Source organism: Phocoena phocoena, chromosome 12 (genome assembly GCF_963924675.1).
Source record: "Phocoena phocoena chromosome 12, mPhoPho1.1, whole genome shotgun sequence".
Classification (NCBI taxonomy): Eukaryota; Metazoa; Chordata; class Mammalia; order Artiodactyla; family Phocoenidae; genus Phocoena; species Phocoena phocoena.
Window position 1 is genome coordinate 30,299,767 of NC_089230.1, and position 19,753 is coordinate 30,319,519.

General features: G+C 35.6%; 1 protein-coding gene across 1 annotated transcript in view; it reads left to right on the plus strand.

Moving 5' to 3' along the window:
• MOXD1 (monooxygenase DBH like 1) overlaps positions 1-19,753 on the plus strand; it is a 79,717-nt gene that overhangs the window by 13,463 nt on the left and 46,501 nt on the right. The window contains exons 2-4 of the mRNA XM_065888970.1: positions 10,060-10,206; positions 11,846-12,013; positions 12,149-12,232. Coding sequence (XP_065745042.1) covers positions 10,060-10,206; positions 11,846-12,013; positions 12,149-12,232 — 399 coding nt within the window. The remainder of the gene's footprint in view (positions 1-10,059; positions 10,207-11,845; positions 12,014-12,148; positions 12,233-19,753) is intronic.

Below are 19,753 nucleotides of genomic sequence, written 5' to 3' on the forward strand. Positions count from 1 at the left end.
TGTGGGTGAACTGGATCATTCTAAAGGAGAATTCCAAGGATGATTGAAATCTCTGGAAATTGGGGTACTTGAATAATGGGAGACCACTGGCAATGTTTGCTTGGAAAAAGAACAATTAGAAAAAACATGATCATTGCCCGTGAAATAGTGGACAGTCTTCCTCAAGAAATATGGATTAGATGCTACCTATTAGGTTCCAGAAGGAAGAAAAAAGACCCAATTAGTATACTTTATTTTAGGTTAGTATAAGAAATACATTTCTGACCATCAGAGGTGTTAAAATGGAATGAGTTGCCTTGTGAGATTGTAAACTCATGAGCTTTGTCACTGGAGATGTTGAATACTGTGTGATCCTCTCTTAAAAACATTTTTGAGAGAAATCCTCTTGATAGGAGCTAGGATTAGGTATCCTTCAGGCTGTCTTCCAACTTGAGTGTGATGCTGAAAAGAAATTTACTCCACAATCTTGCTTTTAGGTTATTCTAGAAATTAACAGAAGGGAAGACATTAGCAACTATGAAACTGTCTATGTTGTTTTTTAACCTGCCTCAAGAAGGTCTGCTGTCTCTGTGGATAGCTATGCATTGAATCTTTACATTAGTTGTGAGAGTATTTCATTTCTTTCCCTACTATATATTTCAGTATATTTGAATTATATTAGTGAATATATGTTAATCATATATAGTGAATATGTATTAGTTTTGAAACCGAAAAAATGAAAAAAGGAATGTCTTATGACTTGTATATGCTCAAAAGAATTTGGAGGGCTTCAGGAGCCTTTATATTCAAGGCTGAATAAAAGTTGGTAAGTTTCAGAAGCTTGGTTGATGCATTATTTTGATCTAAGAGCAGTCTACATATTCTCTGCCTCCTGACCTTCTCACCTGGATGTCTAGGTAGCATCTTAAATCTGCTTCTTCCCCAGCCTTCCCCATCTCAGTAAACGGCACCTCTGGGTACCTCCAGTCAAAAATTAGGGGTCATCTTTGTTTCTTCTCCTTCCTTCTTCCCACATATAAAACCCACCTCTTCAGATTCTATTGATTCTTCCTCCAAACTAAATCTAAAACCTGCCCACATCCCTTCAGTTTTACTACTACCACTCAAGCTTGAACCCCTGGGACCACTGTGTGACTCCTGTCTTCTGATCATGGCTCTTCTTTTTTCTTCTTTTCATTCTCCACACGGTAGACACAGTAATACACACACACACACACGCGTATATATATATTTTCATATCAATCAGAATATGTCACTTTCTGCTTTAAGCTCAAATAACTTCTATATAAGTTTAGTATTAAATCTGAACTCCCTATACTGACCCATAAGGCGTTCACAGCATCTGGGGCCTCATGTGATCTCTGTTGACCTCATTTTTCTGTTCCGGGCACTACAGTTCAGTCACCCTGGTTTTTATTTGCTTCACCAAACTGGATAAACCTCGCCTTGCCCCCTTCTAGGTCCTTTCCAATAGCTGCCCTCTCTTCCTGGACCTACTTCCTCCTCACTTTCCATGGCTGGCTCCTAGCTGTAGTTTATTTCTCAAAGTAAGTCTCAGTGTCTCAGTGGTGACTTTTCTGATCCCTCAACCCAAAGGCTTTCCAATCTGTGTCTAGAATCTCTGCTTTATTTTCCTATAAGCACTTATCAAAATATTTTTGGTTATATTTTTATTTAAATTTTAAAAATTGTCTGCTTATCCTGCAACTCCACTATCAGTTTGATTATAATAAGGACTTTGTCTTATACTGTCTATACTGTACAATCGTGTGCTCTCAGCCCTACATCAGAGATGAGGAATAGTAGCCATGCAATGAAATATGTGTTGGAAAAAAGGAGAGGAAGAAGGAAGGGAGGATGGGATGGAGGAGTGAAGGCAGGAAGGAAGGGGCCTTCTCTTCAAAATTTATTCCTTTCATAAACCGGTCATGGAAAATTAAGAGAAGTCATCTAAATTTTTTTTAAAATTAAAATGATGGAATACGGTGAAAGTAAAGTAACATCTTATGTCAATGGTAAGATTTGGAATTGTTTTTTCCATTGAAGCCTATTGTTAGAGATCAAGTCAAAGTTTTCATTTTACACTTTATCTGATAATTCTGTAATTATAGCAAAGTCTTAAATGACCTATATGAAAACTAAAATGAGATGATTGGCTGTGGGAGAAAATTCAGGATGTGTATTTCCAGAAGGTGGCACTTAAAGGACAGATTGCTCAGGTGGGCCCCTCATGGAACGCAAGCCAATAGGGCTCGCATTTAGGCGTGCTGGCAGCATTTAACAGATCCCTTCTTAGAGCTAGAGAGCTTCAGTTGTATCTGAAGTGGTTTCTGGAAGGCAAGCCCCTTCTGTTTTGACACTCCTCTCAAATTTCCAAGATTAGCGAAGAAATAACATTAAAATCAGCTTATACTGAAATCTGAAGATTATGTTTATATAGTTTGTTTATATGGTTTTATGGTTTTTTAGGATCAAGGATTCTCTTGAACACAAAAATATCTATTATTATACTATCGGTATTATTAAACTACCATAACACTTATTATAGAAATGGATATTACAAACAGGAATGTTGGAAGTAACAAGGCTTTTGTGATTTAGAAAAAGAAGAAAAACTACAAGCACCTGTTGAAGAAAATGATGACGGATGGTAACATTTTTCTCAAGGGTCCCTCTGCAGCTGTGCTTACATTCAGTTCCCCAGGCTGAACCGGGGTTTATTCATATCTTTTATTACACCCATAAAGAGTTTTCACTTCATCCTGTTTAACACAGCACCGGTCAAAGCTCTTCTCTGTTTACAGAGATTTTATTCAAGAGAGGAAAAAAAAGACTGACAATGAGTGAGAACCAGTTTCACATCTGTGTAATCATGTTTTTTAACGAGAGGTCGTAGCAATCTTGTGGATTATCAAAGCTAGTGTTTTTGGTTTGTTATCTTAGTTTGAAGGTGGCAGTCCGTACTCTGGCTACCATGCGAAATGCTAATGCCAACTTCTGCTGATGCTGTCTTTACTATTGCCACACAGCGTTTTGAAACCTCAGTAATACAGTTCATCATTTATTTCAAAGCATAACATGTTCAAAAGGAAAAATATCCTGTGAGAATATGCTTCAGAAGTAATATTTTATTTATTTTGAATTTTATTTAGTTATTTATTTATTTATACAGCAGGTTCTTATTAGTTATCCATTTTATACACATCAGTGTATACATGTCAATCCCAATCTCCCACTTCATCCCACCCCCACCCACCACCCCAACTTTCCCCCCTCGTGTCCATACGTTTGTTCTCTACATCTGTGTCTCTATTTCTGCTTTGCAAACCGGTTCATCTAGAAATAATATTTTCATGACACAACTGCAGGTTAATTTTATTACCAGAGTCTAATTATCAACTCAATTTTCAAAGGTAACAGCTAATATTTTACCTTTAAAAAGTATAAACAGTATAAAAAGTATAAAAGTTAATACATGATTAATATAATAATCCGCAATAAAAACAAAAAATAATACCTCGATGACAATTCGTATTGAAGCTGATATTTATGCAGATATTTGAGTTAGAATATGATTGAAATCCGCATAAAACCATTTATCTAGGGAGATGTTACTTCACATTTCACTTTATAGAACATTAAAAATGAATAAGTACAAAGAAGAATGACTTCTGCATACCAGCTTTTATATTTACACAATTAAAGCATCCACATATTTTTATTCTTAAGTGCTTACAAAACCTCTATAGGATCATGATTCTCTGAATCCTCCTCAACCCTCTTGCCCTCATAAAGTCAACTTTTAATGGTACTTAATCGGAACCTACTTTTATTTATCAGCATTTCATGTTACATTTATAATTTATAAATATATTTAATACATATACAATGAGATTTTTATAATGGCGAGACCATGACAATGAGAGTACACTGTGATCAATATTTCTATTTTTATTTATTTTTATTTTATTATTTTTTTGCTGTATGCGGGCCTCTCACTGTTGTGGCCTCTCCCGTTGCGGGGCACAGGCTCCAGACGCGCAGGCTCAGTGGCCATGGCTCACGGGCCCAGCCGCTCTGCAGCATGTGGGATCTTCCCGGACCGGGACACGAACCTGTGTCCGCTGCATCGGCAGGCGGACTCTCAACCACTGCGCCACCAGGGAAGCCCTCTATTTTTATTTTATAAGTCCTGGAATATCAAACACTACAGCAAGGTGGCTGAGGAATGGCCTTCACCACGGATGTACACTGAAGCTGCATCTGGCCCCACTTGCTAAATGGGATGTGGAGTGGGACAGAGGGGCACCATTTTGTTCGAATTCTAAAGGTGAAAATCTGATAGTAAAACTGATCTGGAAAATTTCCTTAAATAGCCCATAAGTACTATACTGTATGGTTTTGTGAATATAAATTTCTAGGTGATGTTATCAGTATTCAAATTCTTAATTGGTCAATGTTTTGCTGTTAATTTCATTCTCCATTTTTTTTTTTCCCCTGGAAGATGATAGTAACAAAATAAGTATTCCATTTAATTATCCCCTTGTATAACATTTATCTCTTTGTCAGACTGTCAGGAAACCCTTAAACTCGCTAAATATACTTTTTTTTGGTTTGGCCAATCCGCAGGATAAATTCTCAAGATTGTTCTCTGAGTGACTCGCTTTCTTTTCCTCCTTCCTTCTTCCTTTTTTCCTCCCTCCCGTCTCTCCTTCCTCCCAGGGAGAATAATTGAATGATAAGAAATTTGAGACCCAGGTTTTTTTTTGCCTTTTTCTCTCCTCTTGCCTCATTTAATTGTGCTTTTAAGGTTTGCCAATATGCCATTTCTTACGGTATAATATTGACACCATCAATCCTGTGTTTGATTATAGTTCATGTATCTTCTTAATACAGGCTGAAGGAAGAAAGTAGGTGCTACTGCGGGATATTTTGCTCCCACCAAGTTAAACTGTTCCTTTACCACAAAGATGTGAATATCGGAGGATAGGTTATGGGTCCTTATCTTTTAGTTTCAAGATTATCCCCGCATTTAGATTTAGCAAAAGGAAAGGCAGGATTCTTCTTTCAAAATTGCACATATTTAATGAGGCTCTGCAATGTGCAAGTCCCTCCATTAGGCACTGAGGATATAAATTAACATCAGAAAACATTCTAAAATAGGGTTTCTCTTTCTCAGATATGTTTTTTAAAAAAATTTCTTTAAAATAGGTAGGGAATACCATCCTAGTGTAAAAGGATTTCAAAAAGCTGTGGCATGTATAAACTCTTTTTCTAAATGTTGATGTCAGTTTCGTAAGATTCATGTCCATTTAGGGGCTAAAAGGTCATAACAGCGTTCCCAAATTTCAGTGCCAGATGTGTCTGCATCACACGTCATGCAGACCCAAACTCATTCTAGCATCTGGTTAAACACCTTCCACACCAGGTCTTAACCATATGTAAATATAATTGAGAGCAAATGGGAAAACAATCTATTGTTCCCTTTTTTTGTTCCATTTACAATGTAAACAACTTTTCTAAAGGTATAAATTTATAACTGGATTAACAGGACTTGCTGTCTATTTCTAGGCAATTACCACTGGTTGAGAAGATAACGTTGTGTGTAGAATATATTGCATGCAACACGGGAATGGAAATAGAGGAATAAAAATTCAGAGAGGGAATGATCACTTCCAGTTGGCATGCTCAAAGAAAACTTCGTAGAGGAGATAGAATCATGAGTCTTGGAGAGAAGGAAGCATTTCAGTGGAGTTGTTTCAGTGGGTGGAGGTAGTGGAGTGGATATCTCAGTGGGGTGAAGAGAGTGGGGAGATAAAGAGGAAGAATGAACAAAAGCAAAGGGCTTGAAAAAGGTAGATTATTTGGGGGGAATAATAAATAGATAATAGAGATCACGTGGTGAGATTTTTTTTAAAAGTCTTTATTGAATTTGTTACAATATATCTTCTGTTTTTATGTTTTTGGTTTTTTGGCCACGAGGCATATGGGATCTTAGCTCCCCAACCAGGGATCAAACCTGCATCCCCTGCACTGGAAGGTGAGGTCTTAACCACTGGACCGCCAGGGAAGTCCCATGTGATGAGATTAACGATAGACTGGAAAACCAGGTTAGGCTAAATTCTAGAGAAACTTGAATCTAAATTATAGAACTTTTCACTCTATACTGTTGAATAAAATGTAATGACACATTGAGAGTGATTTTCAAGGAAGACCTTGACAAAAGTATGAGGTGATAGAATCTGAACTGAGATAGGAGACGCTGAATGGAGCAGAAGTAAAAGCTGGGTTATTTTTTTAAAGGAGGAACTGATAGGAGCAGAGATTATATGTGGAGGTGTGAGTAGTAAAGGAAGAAGTTAATAAAACTGTGGTTTTGAATTTGGATGGTTGGGAGAATGGCAGTACCAGGAAATAAAAATCCTTATAGATAAAGGGTGAATACAATTTTGGATACATTGCACGTGAAAAGACCGTAAGACTTCCAAGTGAAGGTATCCAATGGACTTTTGGGTATGTAATCCTGAATAAAGGTGATGATTGGAAACTCCTGGAGTAGATGAGATTCCCAAAGGATGAAAGATGAAGACAGTGTAGTATAATGTCAAGGACAGAAGTTCCAGGACCATAGTTAGGGAATGGAAATAACAGAGACAAACTGTCACAGGTGGACAACCAACCATGGAACCTTCTGGAAGTGGGGAGTAGGGACATCCTTGCCTTATTCCCAGGACTTACCTGTTCCCAAACAGTGGGGAAGAATTCAGCCTTTCATCGTTAAGTGTGATATTAGCTATAGGTTTTTATAGATTCCTTTTATAAGGTTAAGGAAGTACCTTCTGTTGCTAGTTTACTGACAGATTTTGCCATGAATAAATGTTTTAAATGGATTTTCTACATTTTTGAGATGATTGTATGATTTTTTTCCTTTTTAGACTTTGGTATAATGACTTTGGTATAATTTAGACTTTGGTATAATGAATTGCATTGATTGATTTTCTAACGCATGCACTTCTAATGCATGGTCATAATATCTTTATTTCTTTTTTTTTTTTTTAACATCATTGGGTTCTATTTGCTACTACGTATTTTTAAGAAAATTTGCAGTTAGGCCCAGGAGAGATATTGATCTTTTTTGTAGTGTCTTTGATTTTGGTATCAGATTAATGCTGGCATCAAAAAATGAGTTAGGAAGTATTCCCTCCTCTTTTATCTTCTGGAAGTTTGTGAAGAATTGATATTACCTCTTCCTTAAATATTTGGTGAAATTCCAAGTGAAAACACTTTGACTTAGAATTTTCTTTGTAGGAAGATTTTTACCCGTAGGTAGACTATAGGGCTATTCAAAGTATCTGTTTCACTAAGTTCTGCTGGTTTGTGTCCTTCAGGTATTTTGCCCATTTTTCATCTAATTTATTCAAGCTTTTTACATCAAAGTGTACATAAAATTATTAACCTCTTAATGTTTGTAGGATCTATTGTAATATTTCTTGTTCATTTCAATTACATCTATTTGTTTTCTGCTGGTCCCATTTACTCTTTGTTTTATAGTTCTCTTTTCCTGCCTTATTTTGATTGATTTTTTAATGATTCCATTAAGTAATATTATTTAGACTAGAAAGAAGGCAAGATGTGAGCTCTCATGTATCATAACTGAAATTCTCTCATGTATCAATTTTCTGAACATTGAAGACTCAGTGGTTTACATGAGGCAGATGAGCTCAAGGGATTTTCAGTAAGTCCTGAATGAAGTTTCTCCTGCTTTGTCATAGCTAAGTTATCTGAAAAGCCAGAAAAAGGTGGAATAGCTGAAAGGAATTGGTTTTGGTGAGTGGAAATAAAACAAATGGAAAATTGGCAAGCCAGCTGGATATTTTGTGGGACTAAGGTTTTGGAAACATATTTGCAAGACTAGGATAATTATTCTACTCTTTGAACTGATTACATTTTGTACTGTATTCCTTTTGTTTGCAAAAACTGTGACTACTTGAATCACGTAATGAAATGTGAGCTTGGTGTAAAGGCACAGTTTATCTAAATCCCTTGTTGTCCACACGCGTTGTTATTTCATTTACATACTGAAATCTATGTGATCAAAAGTGGGAAAACCATAGTATCATAGGAATATTTCATTTGAATTGCTTCCACAATTACAGCTGGTTCTCAGGAAAAAATGTTGGACAAACCCTGACTTCAGCAGTAGAAGAAGTAACATTTTATGTGAAAAAAAACTTGATAAGATGATTTTGTAGCCAGAAAGATAGAAACTAACCCGTCCTTTTCCAGCAGTGGCCACTATGATGCAGAACAGTAAAGAAGGATAACCTAGGATCTGACTGCCTAGGTTTCAATACTGGCTTTACCACTTAACCAGCTGTGTGACCCTGGGCAAGATGCTAACCTCTTTGTGCTTCATTTTATCTCATACACTTGATCTGAAGATTAAATGAGTTAATACGTGTAACATGATTAAACTATAGAATGTACACAGTAAGTTGTAGTTGTTACCAGAGTGAAAGAGGTTAGTTAGGCTCTGTGCATTACCGATAATGTGGGGTCTGAATAGTATCTAGATCTGGTACCCTGGGTATCAAATTTACACACACTTGATAGCTAATTTAAAAAGGTTCTAGGAGGGAATTCTCTGGTGGTCCAGCGGTTAGGATTCTGCGCTTCCACTGCAGGGGGCACGGGTATGATCCCTGGTTGGGGAACTAAGATCCCACATGCCGCACGGCCAAAAAGAAGAAAATAGATGCTAGGAATAGAAATGCCAAATACCATCCATTTGAGTATGACAGTTATAGACAATTTAAAGTTCTTCTCTTGTACACTGTATTTTCTCTGTCAAGCATGCAATCGTTTCTTCAAATGTTAATTTTAGTGTTAGAAAAACTAATTATAATTATGTTTCAACATGTTTATTCTAAATCAAGTCTTTGTGATCATCAAAAATAAAATATCCTTATGTACTGAAAAAACAGTATAATTATGGCAAATTTTGTGTCTTCTGTTAGTGATAAAAATTAACAACGTGATTTTTATAACTCTAAACATAGAAAGCTAATGGTAAAAAGCATGGAGAATATTTTCGGGAAAAACCAAACTCTAATTGCAGAAGAGGGAAGGAGATTGGCATTGAATGAGCTCTAACCATGGTTGGCAGTTTTTTCCTTCATATACTATTTCACTTATTTATCTTTCAAAATCCACAAAATAAGTATGTGTCATCTCAATTTTATTAATGTTAGAACAGAAGTTCAGAGTTTGACTTCAACAATTCGTCAAAGACATTTCAGAGTAGAGCTGTGGGTCAGATCCTAGTCGTTTGATCTCAAAGGCCACGCCCTCTCCATTGCATCTGTCTGCCTCCCAGAAGTGGTCTTACACCACTGAACAAGCTTAGTATGAAAATTATAGCTGAACCACCAAAACAAAACGTCCCTAGCTTTTCAATATCTTGTAATTCAACTAGTGTCATTTCTTTCCATATTTTCCCATTGCATTTCATTTTAATAAACATATGCCATTAAAGCTCCTACTATAACAACCTATAATCTCAGGATGGGTCTCCTTGCTTTTACGAGTGCAGAAGGGAAACACCACAAGGTATAACAATGGAAAAGTGCTGACCCTGGCCCTGGTCCTGGTGTTGCCATGAACTAGTTATTTCATTTGGAGCAAGCCATTTCACAGTGTTGAAGTTCTTTTCACTTGCAGAATGAGGAAAAAGTACTCAGCAATTGTGAATATTCATTCATTCCATCTCTTTCAATGCTCTGTGATACTATAAATCCATTACTGCCTTTTCCTGAAGGGCCAGAAGTTCAAAATATGGACCAGTTTCCTAGGGAACTGTCCCTAGTCCCACCTATGGAGTATCCCATACTCCAGCCCCTTGGAAATTCCCAGGACTTAAAAAATGACTATAAATACAGGGTTTTGTAATAAGCAAACTGAGAATTAAAATTTTAAGGTGATATATGTATACTCTTAATCTAAATTATTTTCACCCTGAATTTAGGACATCCTAATTTTTCTTTTTCATATTTTCCACAGGATTATTTTACAAATGCAAATAGAGAATTGAAAAAAGATGTTCAGCAAGATTACCACCTAGAATATGCCATGGAAAATAGTACACACACAATAATTGAATTTACCAGAGAACTGCATACATGTGACATAAATGACAAGAGCATAACGGTAAGGAGTCTATCAGTGAATGCAGGCATGAATAGAGTGTACATTTACAATTGGGAAACACTTTACAGAATAAAAAGAAACAAATATTTTAAAATAACTGTTAACAACAAAGTCACATAGTCTTCTTTGGAATATTTTTGAATTCTCTTTAGAAGCCACAAAAAAATCTAAGGCTATAAATTTCAATGAAGGCAATTTTTGTGTGAATCTAAAATTTTGAAGAGCTGTTTAAAGTGTGTGAGATTTTTACCTATAAAAGGTTTTAGCTTCTTTATAAAGTTTTAAAATAGGTAATAGATAAAGGTTGGAAAAATTGTATTACACAAGAGAGAATTATGATACTGAATATTAGGCTGTAATTCATCTGAATTGTAACTGATGCATTTTTGTAAATTTCTAAAGTCAAGATGAATAGTAGACTGTTGAAAATTGCCTGTCAACATATTATACAAGATTTCTTATTGTCAGACATCATGCAAAAATTAACATCTTTGTGCATATGCAAATTAGGTATTTAGAGGATCTAAAATTCATGTGGTACTTTGAAGGTTTCCATGAATTTCTTGAATCAATTTCATTTTGTATAGACCAACAAAATTATCGTTTTTATTTGCTAAGTCAAAGCTTTAAAAATGGGAATGTAAAAATCTGAAGCAAATTTGATTAACATTCAGCATAAAGGGTAAAAGAGGAAGAAAAAAAACACATGCAAAGACATGGGCCACTTTTTTATGTACTATACAGTGCAATTATACTTTAATTGGAGTAACAATTATAGTTGTTTGACTTAAGAAAGAATATAGCTTTTAAAATAAATAGCTTTTGTCTTATTATTTATTTTCAGAGTTCTTATTACAAAGATCTGGCAAAGTCATCTTTATCTGTGGGGGCACTGAACTGTTTATACCCCAGCAAACCCTCCCCACTGCCCCGCTGCCCTTTGGGCAATCTCTCATTTACTAAATGGAAACCGATTTCACTTGACAGTGCTTTCCCTAGTTGGGATACCCCAGTCCCTAGGAAATTCCCAAGATTCATAAAATGACCTTAGATAGATTCTAGGATAATAAACAAACCTAAAATCAGAAGTTCCTGCTATATTTCCACTTTCTGTAAATTCATACATGTGAGTGGGCTAGTGTCTGGGAAAAATCTATTGTGAAAATAAAAATCCTGACCTGGGAAGTCATTTTAATTTTCATTTTATTTATTTGTTTTCCCTAAAATGTTCCATTGCATAAAAATAGGTTGTAATTTTCCCAAACCCCTGCTGCTTAACAAGAGTATTTGCTTGGTAACTACTAGTTTGCTAGTTTGGAGGTTTAGTGTGACAATGATTTACCGTTGCCGTAAGCATGAAAGCATAACTACTAAATCAGTTGTCCTTCATTCTGTTTTGGAACACATAATCTTGCATGGGGGAGATGATTTCTTCCAAAAAGGAACTCACCTATTTGGATTGTTAATGACTTAATCAGATTTACACAGTTCCTGTGGGAGACCATATTGATAACTCCAAATGTCATTATTCTCTTTTTTGAGCTTCTATATCCTGCTTTGAATAGAGTTCTTTAAACTCAATTCAATGGTAAGGAAAGTGCTCTCATGAGACATAATCATGCCCCTGTCTGATCACCAGGAGAGCACGGTGAGGGTGATCTGGGCCTACCACCACGAAGATGTGGGAGAAGCGGGTCCTAAGTACCACGAATCCAGTCGTGGTACCAAGAGTCTGCGGTTATTGAATCCTGAGAAAACCAATGTGTTGTCTACAGCCGTACCATACTTTGACCTGGTAAATCAGGACGTAAGTATTTTTTCAGGTTTTTATGGTTCTAGGGGTGGGTTTATTGAAAATGCATAATGGTTTTTAAATTATTGTTTTTAATAGAATGTCAAGAGAATGTGACTTTTGTCCACCTCTCCTTTTTTTTTAAGACAGGTCCCCATCCCAAACAAAGGTACAACATATTGGTGCCAAATGTTTAAGATTCCTATGCTCCAGGAAAAGCATCATGTAGTAAAGGTATGTGACTCACTCACAGGCTAAACTCAGTTTGTATGAACAGAGGAGAAATTGTTGTTCTTAAAACAAAAATAATATCAAATTTATAGAAGTGATTTTCAGTTATTTAAAAGTTACCTAGAGAACAAGGAACTGGCTTATCTGACCCACACACTGTCCTAAAAGTCACTGAATTTAGTGAGAAACTTGGATTGTAGCTAGTATTTTGTGTTTTGTCTCCTAATTTTATATGTTTAAAGGTTAAAGTTTTGGGATGCATTTGTACACCTCTGGTTATTTCGTAGGCAACAACTCAACATTTGGAATTGCAAGTTAAAATAATATATTTATGTATCAATAAATTCTATCTGGGAAGTTCACATTCCCCAATATTGTTTGAGAATATCTGCTTCATTGAAAATACTGGATATTGTCATAAAAATAACTGTTACAGTATATTTTTGAAAACAGGAAAACAAGAAAATTGTAGTGAATTTCTACAGAGTTGTAAAACACAGAATGGGGTAATAAATAAAGCCTAATTTGCCTGTGGCATCTAATTCCCTCCCACCTCCTCTAGGGATAGGTCTCCCAAAACTTTTGCGTCTAGTTAGTGACTGAACAAGTATTTTTAAAAATTTACAAGTCCTTGGCTCTGTGCTAGGAATTGTTTGGGCAGTTCCACGGAGGCTGAATATATGTTTCATACTTTCAAAGAACCTACAGTGAGATTGTAGGAGACGTGACCAAGACACAAGAAAGAATAAGATAGAATTAAATAGTGCACACAAAATACATCGCCGACTTTTTGTCCTCCCCCAGACTATGTAATGAAGTAGTGTGGATGTGAGAAAGGGAGAAACTTCTGGATTCTGAAATCTAGAGGGAAATATGAGGGTTCAAATAGCAAGTTGGCTCTTTAACTATGTGGTCTCAGATAAGTCACTCTGGGGTAGCGCTGCAGGCCCCATTTCCTCATCTGTAAAAGAGGGTTATTCGTCCCACTTTTCCTACCAACCTCAAACCATTCTGGCAAAGATGGAAACACTGAGCACATTCTATAAAGTGATTTAAATTTGTTAATTTCTAATGTATTTCTCCAGTGGCACAGATCTATCTGCCTTTTGTTTACAGAATGATTCATAACTACTTAGAGAAAGCAAGAGGGGTAGGTTGAGGAAATGTTTATTGAATTAATAAGTAGTCCTAAATATTTGTAGGATATTTTTACAATCAGAAGACTTACCAACAGTGTGACTGTGGATGAGTCAATTCACCTCCATGCAATGTTAGTTTCTATTTCTTGCATGTGAAAGGGGAATGCAAATTCTATTCTTACATACTTAATACAGTGCCTGAGTCCTTCCCTTAAACCAATGAAAAGTCTTTCTCAGAAAAGAGAATGGTATATTTATACATACTGTGTGTCATACATTACTATGTGTCATTTGCAGTAAATTTAACTGGAACCTGGCTTAAGGGTCAAATGTAAAACTATAGGTTAAACAAATGTTTCACAAACCAGGTCCTTGATTCATTTTTCAGCAAATGTTAATTGATAGGATGTAAAGTCCTTAACCACTTACATGAATGCATTTTTATTCTTGTTTTTATTAATGCTAATAATTAAGTTGAATGAAATAAAAACAGTTGTCTACACTTAAGGGATGGCAGTATATGTTCTGACCCTCTATGTAGGGTATTTGCTTAGTACCTCATCCAAGAAGTCTTAGCTAGCCTTCCCGTCACAAGCATATCATAGTAAAACTCAGATATGTGTGCATCTATTATCTAAGGGTGTGCTTGGAATTAAGTACTTTCGGGTTCACATTGCTGTCTTCATAGGTATCAAGAGGGATCTCAGTGACTGGAAAGGCTTTGGAGCAGTTTTTTTTGTTTTGTTTTGCTTTGGGTTTTTTTGCAGTGGTTGGAGATCTGTAAGATGACAAAAATTCTTTACCCTGAACAAGAGGGGATTTGAGGGAGGGGCGGCGGGTTGGAGAGCAAGGCTTATACAGACTTTCGTTGTTGCAGGGCAGAGGGTTGGTAGCTAAAATTTTAAACTCTTATTACTCATGAATACCACTTATAGACTAGATTCCTGAGCTTGTTGGTAATCCCTAAAATATTTTAAGTCATTAAGTATTATGAAACATTTAAGTCGCAAATGAACTCAAATAGGATAATATACAAAAAACAACAAACACAAAAACGAGAGGGCTCTATTGGGAAAATAAATTGAAAATATTTAGGTTGTATAAATTTTGAGATAGTCTTTCAAAAATGGTTTTAATTTGCAGTTTACAATGAAATTTTAATAAATATTTAAAGTAGAATTCATAGATTTCTAATTTACCTTAAGAAATTATCTAATTTCCATTCTCTTTTCCTTAGCAGAGATGATTTCTAATAATTTAAGAAAAGTGTATCTTCTTTTCATAGAACCAAAGACTCCTATATTTCAAAAATCCATTGGCTAACTGCTTCTCCTTATTCCTTATTTTATATCCCACACATTGGCTGCATGAAAAAGCCTCAGTCCTTCTCTGATACAAACAAAAAGTGCTTTCTCAGAAAAAAGAACATTGCTTTTATATTGTATTATGTTGTGTGTCATTTGCAATGAGTTTTAAGAACATATTGATTACACTAGTATTATGAGAAACCAGTAGTATTCTCTGGACTCTATTTCAAAGCAAATGTTTATAATTGAAGTTTAAACATTGATAGTATTGCCTAGTATACATTTAGTAGTTGTAATAACTATAAAACTAAGCAGGTAAATAAAATATATTGGTGATTTGATCAATGAATACATTTAATAGAAATGACTAAAATTCAAAATACTAATTACAGCTTAAATTTTAATCATATAATGATAAAAATGATTTACTACTAAAGTACAAAATAATAAGGTAAATAATTTCTAAAATTATAACAAAGATAAATAATCTTATCCATAGGAAGGGTGGGATTATGATATAAATTATTGGTCGTTCCAATTTACTTGTGACTCCAGTTTATTGATTTGTATTTTGATGCTTGCAAAAAATGTCTAAAATTATGACTTGAAAATGTTGATGTTGTCAGATGACAGATATGGAGATTGTGAAAAAGAAAACTCTTGGTAGATTATACTAAAACCACACTTCTCATATGAGATCATCTCTGTGAGTCGCTCTTGAGACCCACCCTCCAGCCCATCTCATATTTAAGCATGACCCTATTTGAGCTTTGCCAAATACGTGATATTACCCCAAATTTAAAATTTTTAGAGAAAGTGATTCTTTCCACTCTCTTTAGTCAATATAATAGCATTATCCCAACTTACAGTAATGCTTGGATATACTCTGCTAGAAGCTGGGGCTGTCAGTTGGTTTAACACACTTTTATTTTTCTTGAGGAGCTTTTAGTGTCAGGGGATTTTCCCCATAGATGAACTAAACTTCTAATTCATCTGTTTAAATCTGATGTGTCTTAATCAATTTAATCAATAGTTGTTGATGGCTTATTGTGTTAAAGAGGAGGAAAAAGAAAAACAGCCAGGTTGAATCACCATCCTTAGTCATCTCCCCTTAAAAGAGATGACTCCCTAATAGGGAGGCAGTAGGTGGGTTCTAGGCTTTGATGGGCCAGGGTTGAACCCCTTCTTTCTATTAGTCACTGAACAGCAGGAAAGTTATTAATCACGTACAACTCAGTTTTACATGGGAATGATACTTTCCTGATGGGATTGTTTAGACTAAAGATTAAATAGCAGGTTTAAAAAAAATTTTATTAGCACTTAGTACAGTATCTAACACAGAAGAGTCTTAATAAATTCAACTACTCTTATCAGTCCATTTATTTTCAGTTTTGCTCTCTGAATGACTTTTCACTGAAAACTACTATTTTGTGTGAAGGCCCAGAAAAGGACAAACATCATGCTAGAAGGTTGACTATTGCTGAGTTTTAAGAGAGGATTACTTTTACTAGTTGTGTGATCATGGGCAAAGAATTTACTGTCCTGTACTTCAGTTTCCTCATCTGGAAAAATGGGTATAATAGTTCTCACCTAATAGGGTTGTTATGACCATTAAATGAATCAAAAGCATTTAATATTTGTAATTTAGAACAGGGCCTGGCACATAGTATTTGTTAAATAAAGTAACTAAATAAAATTATGTTGATCTCTAGTGATACACAGTTGCTAATCTGTTAAACATCTTGTTAGGTTTCTGGGTTTCTGAGGGATTCCAAAACAGCCAACCCTTTCTACACAGTCAGAGTTCCAAATAAAACAGAGATTGTTGCTCATTTCATTTAGGAAGGCCACCTTGAGAACTCTCTGCTCAGGAGAAAGGTGAAGTTGCGTGAAAAAAACACGCATTGTTCTCCTCTTCAGCAATCTACACAAGAAGTGAAATGCTGTGCTTTATACTTGTTACTGGACAGAACATCTTTCTTGCCATGAAATTAGATGCCGCTGTTCTTTTCCATTGCTGGCATTCATAAATCTGAGTGATTTAATTTGGGGAATGTTTCCTAGAATAAGAAAATCTAAGCACAATTGACACTGAATAACCATGAAATGTCCTTGAAGCCAGAGTACTGTATAGCCATGAAATAGTCACTCAAAAATTGATTTTCCTATGCTAGACACACGGCATGAACCTTTGACTTTAGATACTAAATTAAATGAACACTGCCGTCCAGTTTCCCCATTATGTTCTTTCCTTCTTCTTTTTGAAATAGAAAGACGCCATCAACTGGAGAAATTTAGCATTAACACATTCTGACACGTCAAGTGTGATAGTGGGTTTCTATTTCTGAAAATGTGTAAGACTTCAGGATTAAATTTAGTAAAACTTGGAAATTCTCAGTGTCAAACTACATGATTTGACAACTATTAGAATGATCTCTTCTCAGTCAGTGTATCTTCCTTTTTTCCCTGAAATGCTATTTCAAAATATATTTTCGTTCATGTGATCTTTTGCCCCCTGATGGAAATAGCATTTTGGTTTGTCATCACGATGCATTTTCACAGACTCCATGCTTTAGTTCTCATTCTTTCATTGTGTGTTTCACTTTACTCTGTGGCAGACTAGTAGGTGTTTGTTATTGACTGTTGACTGAACAGTTGTTTGTACTTTCACCCATTTTCAGTCCAACTCTATAGTACTTTTTTGGGTTTCCTGATTTCCCTTTTATCTTTTCCTAATTCAACCATATTTCCTAAAGGCAAACTTTAGCTCTTCAGATAGATCTATTTAGTATGTTGAAAGAAATTAGCTTTCAAAGTATGCTTCACGTTAAAATACTTTCCATTCCTTTTAAATACTTTGCAACACTATATGTGGTTATTAAATTCTTAATACCAATGCATGACCACTGGCACCTGTGGATTTCATCACTGATTGACAAAACAGATGATTTTTGACCTTCTAGAAAAAAATCATGCTGAAAAAACATAAGAATCTTCTTCTTTGGGAATTTGTCATCCAAAATTTGTAAATACCAAAATAATTTTACCCTTATGTCCAAGTATATCTAAGAATATCTGAAATGTTGTACAGCTTTTATCTACTAGAGAAGAGACGAAATTACTTGGGCGTTTACTGTGGCTAAAACTATAACTTTGAACAGAAGAGAAGTTGGTAAGAGCACCGCCCCTAGCAATAATGAGCTGACTCAAATTAGCACATTTAAAAAATTGCTGACTTAGATTGTTCAGTACTGCCAAGTTCTTTCTAGATCCTCGTGGGTTATACTGACTTCACGGAAACATCGGAGATTGTCGAGCTACATGGGTGTTCTTAATAGCCACTTGAAAGTGGAGGTAATTGAATTCACTTTGAAAGCATGTCTTTTCATGGAAGTGATTTATTGCTAACTCTGTCTCTAATTAGCTTTCTGACCCTAGAGAAAGTGCTTAACCTCACCATGATCCTCAAATTCCTTGTCTGTAAGATAAATGGATTGGACCAGATGATTTCAATTGCTGAAAACTAAAAGTGAAATCTGTGCTGGGGTTTGGATGCCCTGTGGTGTGACTTCCTGATACACTTCATTCTCACTATCCCTGGGCATGCCAGGGTGACAGTGCTTAGGACCCCACTGCCTCCCTTAAAGTTAAAAGCCCTCCTTCTTGAAGTTAAAAGTCTCCTTCAGTCCCTCGGTCATAGGCTCTCTTAGCATACATTCTGAGGCTTAGGTTTCCATCTGTAAATGGGGATAATAATAGTACTCGTCTCAAATGGTAACTGTCGTTATCAAATGAGATAATATCTGTAGAGTTCTTATATGTTTGGCATATATTAGATAGCTCAATAAGTACTAGCTATATTCCCAATTTACATTGGTTTTCAGGTACCTCTAAATCTTGGATATAATCCAAATAAAATAACTCTAAATAAACAAACAACTAAATAACTCTAAATCTTGGGAATAATGTCCTTTTAAAATAAGGATAGAATCAAGAGTGCCAGGGTGAGGAAGGCTTATAGGTTGGCACAGCGTACAGGATGGACTCTAGAGACAGGTAGGGGTTGTGTTCTAACTCTGCTTTTCATTAGCTGGACGACCCTGGGCAAACTAAACTCTCAGTGTGCATCTTCCCTTGTGAGGTAGGGAAAACAATTTCCAGTGAAGATGAACTGGTTACAAGTGAAGACACCTGTTGCATGATTGGCTCATAATTGCTTGATTTCTTCTCTTGATGGGGATTATAGAGATGGATGACTATAAATTCATCTAGTATTTTCTCATACTTAAAGTCAGGACCGCACTGAAACCACGGTAGGCAGTAAGTCTCTATTTTATTTTGACAAAAAGATTCCCTGGGAATTAGATTTCATAGCTTGTTTCCATTATTCTAAACCGAAGGAAATTTAAGCTAATTTCCTCCTGTTCTGCCTAAGTAAGGATAAAAACCAGCTGGTGACTAACCTCTGGGAAATATTCTTTCACATTCTTAGGTCACCCATTAGCCTTCCACTCTATGGCCTTAAGTAATCTTCAGCCGACATTAAAAGATAGTTATTCTTCTTTGTTGCTCTTCTACCACCCAACTCTGCCCCCAGTCTAGTACATCTATTTTTTTTTAAGTAGTTCAAAAGGTTGGATGACAAAATTGAAAAGCATTAGCCCATCTGTTGATAATTATTGGCTATAAAAATTGGTAAATAATTAACAGCACTTCTATTGAAAGAGTACTAAGATGTTTAGGTTGGATTCTAGAAGTTGATGGCACTATAGGATTAAGAAGTATGGTAATATTAAGATATGAATGACTTTTACTTACATAAAGGTAAGTATGTAAGCAAAACACTTACCTATGTTTTTGCTACTTTAAATACATTATCTTGTTGAATTTTTCACAGCCTCCCTTGAGGTAAGTTGAATTACCACCACTTTCCAGATGAACGCAGTGAGGCATGGCAGGCATAAGTAACTTGCCTAACATTGCACAAATTCTGTGAAGCAGAGCCAAGATTGAACAGAGATCTTCATAGCAAAACTAGTGGATCTTTCTCTCTACAATACTACTAGCCCAGGACTTAG